Raw genomic sequence first — 9598 nt, forward strand, 5'->3', positions numbered from 1 at the left:
CCGTTAATAAACTAGTTGGTTTACTGATGCTGCATGTAAAAGTATGGACATGTACGCCATATATATATTTTATACAAATCAATCCCTGTCACCAAAGACAACATTCCTAAAGGAAAGGACATCCCTGAAATTTAAGCAATGGACTGGTCTTATTTTGTGGTTGATTATATATATATATATATATATATATAAATGTAAAATAAGCTACATTTTTGACAGGATGGCATTTACTCTATATCTAAATAACAATGCCCTATAATCTAAACCTAATAGCAAACATTACATATGTTACATTATAGCTGATTATTTTCTTTGTCCATATATCACCTCTTATCTTTACTGTTGGCCATATAAATTTATTTATCTCTCATGTCTTTAGACCTTTAGCACTTGCTGGTTATAAAATGGCTTATGCGAGAATAATTTCATCAGTGGTGCTACAATAATCAGTTCATACAACACTGCAGCAGCAACTGTGCAGCTTTACTCATTCTGTCTACAGCAGCTGTGTTGTTTCCTTCAGGATGTGGTTCCTGGTGCTGTTGGTGTGGTTTCTGGTTTGGGCCGGCGGTACTTACTGGTTCCTGTTTGGCAAACCCAGCCCTTTCTCACTGGAGTCTGTTAGACCGCCCGGACCTTTAGAGATGGACCAGAAGAAGAGATCCAAAATTCTGAAGCAAGGTGAGTGTGTGTGAGGATTCTGTACATGTTGGTTTGAAAAAGGAAAAAAAAAAAAAACAATAACAGGGAGAATTGGATTATGTTTATTAGGGTTACTGACATTAGGTGATGCCTGGATGTTTGTGTGAATTTCGTCATCGCATGCTTAAAGCATAAATTGGCATCTGAATCACACATATTTTGTTTAAATAAAACACAAAAACTTAAAAAAAAATTAAATCGAAGTAGAATAAGGTTTTTGAATTCTAGAGACACTTTTCTGTTGTCATGCTCATTTCCTATACATGTGGTATATAAAACACATGGTTATTCCCAGTCACAGAGATTACTCTGTCTGACCCTGGTGTGATTATGGATATTATTGTTAATAGACCTCCATTCACACGCACTTCTCTGTCGTGTCCTCAGTTTGCAAAGCCAGTTGTTACACGGCGTCTCACTCCGTTTTGTATTTTAAAAAATGCAGACGGTTAATTTGAATGCCAGGACCAAGTTATCAGTTGTAAAAACAAACAGCGTCTATAAATGTGCTTTTTAAATTTTGGAGCAATATATTTATTTGTATTAAATTGTAATTATGCTATGTATTAAATATATTGTGCATGGATCTATTTGCAGTAGTAGTGTCGCAGATAGAGCATAAGGTTTTTTTTTAGATGACGTTGCAAAAGAAATATCTACATGTCACCTTTATCTTGTCTTATCTTAATTAGATTAACAAATTTTGTCCACTGCCTATAGTGTGTAAAGACGCTTATCTAAACCTTTTTATGATCATTTTACCATTTTTATTAGATAGAAACGATTTTTTTTTTTTACATAACCTGATCAAAATAATATCGCTCTCACACTTTAGTGATTTCTTCCTGTAGGCTTCAGGACAGAGAAGGTTCCAGAGAATCTGGACGCCATCGTGATTGGGAGTGGCATCGGTGGCATGACGGCGGCAGCTACACTGTCCAAACTAGGCAAGAGAGTGCTGGTACTGGAGCAGCATGACCAGGCTGGAGGCTGCTGCCACACTTTTACAGAGAAAGGGTTTGAGTTTGATGTAGGTAAGACATGTTCAACATGTATATTCCTGCCTCATCTGTAGGGTCACTGTGATAAGCTACAGAGCTTTATGTCACGGACCGGGATAAAGTGATAACTGAAGATGAACTCGACTCAGTGTTATAATTTGTAACATATTGTAGTTGCTAAAGAATTCAGGCATTTAGGCCTCTATAATTTTAAAAGATGCTAATGCAATGTGGCTAGCTTGGTAGCCCAGAATCTTGATTAGCCGCTAAGTTGTGCCTAGTAATAAATATGTACAGTGCCTTGCAAACATATTCAACCTCTTAAAAGTAATCAGAGGTAATCGCAAAGTCTATGGAGGTTCATAGACATAGGAAGACAACGCAGAAAATTACTCTGAAATATTATCCAAACTATTTGATTTCTAAGTATGAACTGTGAGGAAATCAAAGCTGCATCATATCACACAGGTGCTAGTGAGACAAGGCTATGGCTCAAAACCCAGCGTCAATGCATGAAGGAATTTTATGAGTCTGAGTTTGCCAGAAAGCAGTAGAGTGACCCAGCTAAATAATGGGATGTGGCTTTGAAGACCCATGATATTCAATGCTGTGGTGATGCATTTCCTCAGAAGTAATTGGGCATTTTAAGATCCATGGATACTCTAAGACTAAAAAAAAAATCAGTAGGACAGTGATGCCAAAGCAACACAGGAGTTGTTGATAAAACCCAAGTCCAGGTCTCAATCCAATAAAACATACCTAAAATTGTTATTGCAGTAAAAAATGGTTCTAGTCTGAAGGGTCTTAGTTGTAACTTGAACAAATAAGAAATAAATTACAAACAAATTTGATGAATTTTAAGGGTTCTTTTAGTTCAGACCTTTTCCCATGTTTAATGTGCTATCGCAACCAACAAAATTCAAGTTAAAACAATTAGAAAAAAATAAAAGAAATGCAGGTTTCAGCAGTGTGCTGTCATACTGTATATCTATCTCTACAGGATTACATTACATTGGTCAGCTCCATGAGAACAGTCTGTTTAAGATCATTATGGACCAGATCTCAGAAGGACAACTACAGTTTGTGGAACTGGACAAGCATTTTGACACTTTAGTGATAGGCAGCGGAGAGAAAGTCAGGAAATACACAATTTACAGTGGCAAAACTGAGATGGAGGAGCATCTGAAAGCACAGTTCCCTGATGATACCAAAGCTGTAGAGGAGTTCTTCAAAATCATGAAGGTATCTTACATCAGATCTCTTACCTCAGAATCATCTCTCAGCTTTTGGAGGAGTTTTGTCATTTCCCTCTAAAAAAACATGCATGTATTTTTCCTCAGATCTCAGCCAGGAAGACACCATTATTGACTGCACTGAAGTTGATTCCTCAGTGGATAGCACTGTTCCTGCTTAAAAGTGGCATTGCTGATTTCTGCTCCTCCATCTTCCGCCTTGTAGGCACTGATGCCACTACACTTGCCAACAGTCTGACCTCCAACAAGGACCTCCAATTAATCTTCAATTATGTTTTCTATGGTGAGACACTTCTTGTAATTAATCTATATATTAATCAGGCAGTTTTACCTAGCAGTGGTGGCATGGTGGTGCAACAGGTAGCGTTGATGGCTAAGAGCTCCGGGGTTCTTCGCTTCATCCTGAGCTTGGGTTTTTTTGTTTGTTTGTTTGAGTGGGTTTCCTACATGTTCTCTAGTTTCATCACACTGTCCAAAAATGTTTTGGTAGGTGGATTGGGTACACAAAGCTATGAGTGTGTGCAGGTGCCCTGTGGTAGTGTGTCATCCCATTCAGGGTATGTTCCTGGAATAGGCTTTGGACTTTTTAGTTACAGGTATAACCTATATATGGAAATGTAGTAGCTCAGTGGTTAAGGTGTTAGAAAACTGCTTGGAAGGTTGTGAGCTCAAATCCCAGTACCAACAAGCTGCAACTTCTGGGCCCCTGAAAAAGGCCCTTAACCCTCTAGTGCTCATTTTTATAAATGAGATGTAAATACATATATTCATATAGAATTACCGACAAATACATAGTCATATTTCCTTGATATTAGGACGAGAGTCTACAGTACAAGTGTGGAAATAACTTCTGTGAAAATATTCAATAAAACTCTTTAGAATTTAGTTACTAATTTTTTTAATTGACAGGTGTTCCACCGAAAGAGTCCAGCAGTGTCATTAATGCTTTGCTGTTGCACCACTACAAGCGTGGAGCATACTACCCAAAAGGTGGTGCCAGTGAAATCCCATTCCACATCACTAAGGTCATTCAGAAATACGGTGGACGTGTGCTGGTCCGTGCTCCTGTAAATCGCATCCTGCTTGATAATAACGGAGCTGCGTATGGTGAGTGAGAGAGATGATTACAGCCATATTCTAATATGTTTACTATAACGCAGATTTTTCCATAGTTTTATTAATAATCACTGAAGTCTCACAGATGAATGGGGTTCAGTTTAGCAAAGTTAGATTTTAGCCTAATTTTCCCTCTTTTAGCTTAAAAACACAATGATTGATATGAATATGATACAAAACAGTGTGACAGTTTATGAGTTGTTGGGTATTATTTCTACTGAACCTCTGGAACACACTGTAGTATATTTTGCTTTGTTTTAGGCGTCACTGTGAGAAAAAACCAAGAAGACGTGGAAGTGCGGGCTCCTGTTATCATCTCCAACTGTGGAGTCTTCAACACCTTTCAGAAACTTCTTCCACCACATATACAAACCAAACCAGGTCATCACTTTATTTCTTTTTTAGGTGGATTATCAGGTGTTAAAATGTTAATACATGTTAAATGCAGCACTAAACATGACCTATGTTTTCATGATATGATTTCATGTTGCAGAGATTCAGAAGAGACTGAATGTGATGAGACCTGGACGAGGATGTCTTTTAGTGTTCTCGGGTTTCGATGCCACACAGGAGGAGCTGGGCATCAAATCCAACAACACGTGGCTCTTTAAGTCTAATGACATGGATGCCATGTTAGTACTATTATGTACCGAATATGACACAATGTGGTGTTTTGTTATAGTTAAAAAAAATTGATGGGGCACATCAGTGCAGCAAGTAGCCTTTACTACCAGATGTGAAATATTTTCATTTTATAAACAGCATATTATGGAGTGTTTTATTCCCCTTATACCACAGCAGTTTATTATTTTAATTATCAATTATTTGAATAATTAAGAAAACTGGTTTGTTGTTACATTTAACATTGTTTATTATCTGCTTTGTAAAAGGAAGATATGATAGTTTATTGGATCTGTATTCTTTGTAATTTTATTGGTTGTTAGTTTTCCTTAAGAAGTTTTCCTTTACATTTTACTTTCTGAAATGTTTGCTCTAGTTTTCTCATCAGACTTGTTCTCATAAAAAAGCCCACTAGGTTGTGCTGTTGTCTAATCCTTGAGAAAAATTTAACCACAGCACAATCCCAGAACTCAGAAACCCAGAACACTTTTTTTCACTTGGACATGGTTTTATTTTTATTATATTGCAGGCTGTGGGAAGAACATGTTCAAACCCAGCATGCTTCTGCACAGCTATTCCTGTTAAGCACATGTGGCACTGCACTGAGGTTTTACACTTCTAATGTTGTGTTTATATATTAAGGATGGATGAGTACTTCAGTCTGGAGAAGGAGGAAGCTCCAGATAACATTCCTATGACGTATTTTACGTTTCCATCTGCCAAAGATCCCACGTCAAAGATCCGTCAACCAGGTACAACCTCAGTATTCAGCAGAAAATGTTTGGATTTTAAAACTACCAGATGCAGGTCAGTGATGTGGCAAGTATCCGATGCCAAATGCAGTACTGATTCCAAGTTCGAACCACACACCGTTTACTGTCCGTTCGAAGAATAAGACTTTCTCTTCATTTTTGAATGTTTGAATACTGAGTCCAATATTATTACCATGTCCTGTTCATTTTTCAGGTAAATCTTGCATGACCATGCTGATAATGGTCAAGTATGAATGGTTTGAAGAGTGGAAGGACACTCCAGTAAGGAAAAGAGGGGATGACTATTCAGCTTACAAGATGAGATTTGCCAACAATGTCTTTGACTGGGCCTGCAGCCAGTTCCCCAAACTGAGAGACAAGGTAGCCGTCGTTTCAACGATGCACCAGCGCTAATAATTTGAACGAAGCCACAGACGATTAAAGTTAGAGCACAGATAAAGGCAGAGCAGTTTCTAAATGTCTTCATTGTGAAAAAAATGTCATTCTGAAATCTTGACCTTAGAATGAGGCTACACCAGCTCACACTGGGTTTCAGTTCTGTCAGTAAAGTACAGCAGTCTGGGATTACAATGGGTACAGAATAGAATAGAAGCCTTTATTAACCTTTATTTTTTTTTTAATTTACCCCAAATGAACAAGCCAGAGGTGATGTTGGAAAGGAAAAACTCCTTGAAACAAACCAAGAGAGGAACCATTTGAAGTATAACAGTCATGTCTTGTTGAAGAATGTCCATGTGGGTCTTTTCACACTTGGACTGGTCTCCAAGTGAGGAGATTCTAACCAGATGTAGTGCATCAGAATGGATCAGAAGAGCAGAAGTTTTCAGACTCACTGGTATATCAGGAGTAGCTTGACCGAGATGCAGAGAATGACAGGATATTAGTGAAAGTGACATGACCCATACTCAGAATTCGTGCTCTGCATTTAACCCATCCAAAGTGCACACACACACCGTGAACACACACCCGGAACAGTGGGCAGTCATTCATGCTGCGGCACCCGGGGAGCAGTTGGGGGGGTTCGGTGCCTTGCTCAAGGGCACCTCAGTCGTGGTATTGCCTGCCCGAGACTCAAACCCACAACTCTCTAACCATTAGGTCATGACTTCCACAGTACTATTAGGTATGCTTCTGATAACCTAATAGCGTTTTGAATGCCAAGATCATAAAAAAAAATAAAAAAATAGTTCACACAGGTACTGCACCTCCAGACATTTCAATGCTTTATAAGTAATGGAAAATGTGACATGGAGCCAATATAGTGTGGATAAGATATGAGGGATGTGTTTATATCTTCTGATTTTAGTAACATCTCTAACCCTCGCATTCTAGGCTAACTGGAGCTTGTTTATGCACCTACTGGAACATCCAGAAAGTAAGACATTATCAATAATATATAATCAACCCTAGAGGTAACAAAAGCATGAGCTAGTTTTTCTGCATCACGTCATTGACATTATATTTCTAAGCAATAGTTCTGAGATGAAAGAGGACAATCCTAGTAATATTATCTACATGAGCCTCAAGCTCCATCACAAGAAGGTATCTTACTGCTGCAGAGGATGAAACAAAGTCCATCCAGAGTTACCCTGTAATCAGAAAGCAGATGTCTTGCTGCTTATGGTACTAGTACTAGTACTTTTGGCTTGTCAGACTTTTCTAGCTTTCTAGTTCAACAAGGTGTATAGTATGGTCAGTATTGTCAAAAGCTGCAGTAAGGTCAAGTAAGACCAGCAGAGAGACTCAACCCTGATCAGAGGCCAATAGTAGGTCATTTACCACTTGAACCAGTGCTGTCTCTGTGCTAGGATGTGGCCCAGATCCTGACTGGTATCCTGACATTTCATGAATGTTAGTCTTGTGTAGATATGAGCATAACTGCTGTTTTACAACCTTTTCTATGATGTTGGAGATAAAGGGGAGATTGGAAAGTCCTAGATTGGAAAGACTGCTGATTACCTGAGATTTCCATGGACAGCAGTTACACAATTGTGCAAAACAACAAAAAATGTCCAGTGAGCTGCAACCCCGTGTGTCGGAGAGATCAGAGTCCAGGCTCTTTCACACTAACAAAAAGGCTGAAACAAGCATGCTTTATAACTGTGTTGAGAAGAAAGACATCACAGAATGCACACCATGTCAAACCTTGAGATGGATGGACTACAGAAGCAGAATACTACATCAGGTTGTATTGTTAGACAGGATTGAGTATAGGCTTGTCCAGTTTCTGTGAACGTATGGTAACTGTGGCTTGAAGTTCGCATGTTTTCATGCTTTGCACTGCTGAAACATAACTTGTATGAATTCACTTGAAAACCGTTGCTTTAATTCATGAACTTTCTGTCATGTTTTTCTACCTCTTTCTCCCCTAGTTGGTATTTCAGGAGGTCTCCAGTCCGTTATCCAACACACACTATCTTGGTTCTTACCTTGGAGCCATGTACTCAGCTGAGCACAACTTGGAGCGTTTCCAAGCAGAAGCTTTGGCCAGAAACCGTTGTGATACCCCTGTCAAAAATCTCTTCATTTCAGGTACAACAAGCCCTGTGTGATATTCCATAGCTACAGTGAGTCTGGTATGTGGAGGATGTGGGAACTTAGTGGTTAAGGCCACTGAACGGAAGGTTGTGAGTTTGGTCACTGCTGGGCCTTTTGAGCAAGACCCTTAACCCACAGTTGCTCAGTTATATACTGTATATACAAAAAGAGATAAGTCACTCTGGACATGCGTGTCTACTAAATGGCATAAATGTTTCTATGGTTGTTAGTCATGCTATGGAAAGAATTGGTCAATAAGGGTTGGTCAATAGAATCTTTATGAAATCCTAAGGATTCCTTGTCCTCATTGTTATATCTACGAGTGCCTGTTTTTGTTGAGCTCCATCACAGTGAGCTTGTATTCCATGGATTATTCACCCAATACGTTACTCTGTGTGTTTGTTCGGGTTTGCAGGTCAGGACGTGTTTAGCTGTGGTATCGCAGGTGCATTACACGGTGGCCTTCTCTGTGCTTCCACGGTGCTCAAACAGATTGTGTACATCGACCTAATGATGCTAAAGAAGAAGCTGAAGAGGATGAAGGCGAGATGAACTGCTGAACACGTCAAAAAGCTGCAGTGAATCAGAGGGAAAAGCTACGTCCACCGATGGAAGCAATGAGCGGCTAATTAGCGATGAATTAGCATTTTATCTTGATTACAAAATGTTATAGAAATATAACATTCTATAAATGTCATAATATTCATGGTAAAATGACATCCTACAGTAATTTTTTTTTTCGTTTTTAAACTACATCACACAGTCACACACTTTCATTCCTCTAGATCGCTTTCTAGATTTATTTGAATTCATACATGTAATGCTGTAATAACAGAAAAAGTTAGAAAAAAATGCGGGAAGAAATATTTGTTGTTAATTCCTTATAAAAAATTATTTAAAAAATGTCCATAAAAGAGCAAACATATCCAATATGTTTCAATTGAAATCTACTGTATATATGGAATTCATGCATAGATTAAATTATTTTTTTAATAACATTGCAAAGAAAGACCACACCCCTTCATTTCCACCCATAACTATCACTTAGAGCTGTAACTTTGCACTCTTAATCTGCAGATTATATATTTCCTGCAACCCTGAACAGAGAGGATGGATGGATGGATGGATGGATGGATGGATGATGGATGGATGGATGGAAGGCATTGGTTTAACTCTGCATTTACATCATAGTGTTTGGGAATTTCCTCACTCTTAATAGACCTGTATTTGTATTTCAGTACACGGTTTGACAGAATATTACTCTAGAGAGGGAAGTGTGTCCCTGTGTGCTGGCAGGATAAATAACCCAAATCAACACCTGATATTAAGCCTTTAACTGTTTAAGGTGAATCCTCATGCCGGTGTTGTTCTGACCTGTGTGTGGTTCGCTCCTGATCAGGAATCAAAGGCGTTACAGGAAACCTCACACCTCGTCAACTAAGTGGACATTTCCTCTGGGAATAGTGTGCAGATTGGTTGGCATAACATGAACCCTGATGAATGACTAGTGCTGTGGTGGAGACACGGTTAGGAGGCGAGAGGGATGAATGCTTTCACTGTGTGGAGCTGCAGCGGGATGCAAACTCTCATCCAG

The 9598-nt window shown here is 38.9% G+C and overlaps 1 protein-coding gene across 2 annotated transcripts; it reads left to right on the forward strand.

Moving 5' to 3' along the window:
* Positions 1-393: 393 nt before the first annotated feature.
* On the forward strand, positions 394-9009 carry LOC113653613 (inactive all-trans-retinol 13,14-reductase-like). 2 transcript variants are annotated; one of them, XR_007143670.1, is made up of 12 exons: positions 394-681; positions 1554-1736; positions 2704-2945; positions 3044-3239; positions 3866-4063; positions 4334-4453; positions 4566-4704; positions 5336-5445; positions 5660-5826; positions 6799-6841; positions 7839-7998; positions 8420-8553. XR_007143670.1 is itself a non-coding variant. In XM_027163310.2 (11 exons), the coding sequence occupies exons 1-11, from the start codon at positions 525-527 to the stop codon at positions 8554-8556; spliced, it is 1809 nt and encodes a 602-aa protein (XP_027019111.2). In that variant the 5' UTR covers positions 398-524; the 3' UTR covers positions 8557-9009. The 2 variants fall into 2 exon arrangements, 1 of the variants encoding a protein (XP_027019111.2); XM_027163310.2 differs by lacking the exon at positions 6799-6841 and having other exon boundaries at positions 398-681; positions 8420-9009.
* Positions 9010-9598: the final 589 nt, after the last annotated feature.

Source organism: Tachysurus fulvidraco, chromosome 8 (assembly GCF_022655615.1).
Source record: "Tachysurus fulvidraco isolate hzauxx_2018 chromosome 8, HZAU_PFXX_2.0, whole genome shotgun sequence".
Lineage (NCBI taxonomy): Eukaryota > Metazoa > Chordata > Actinopteri > Siluriformes > Bagridae > Tachysurus > Tachysurus fulvidraco.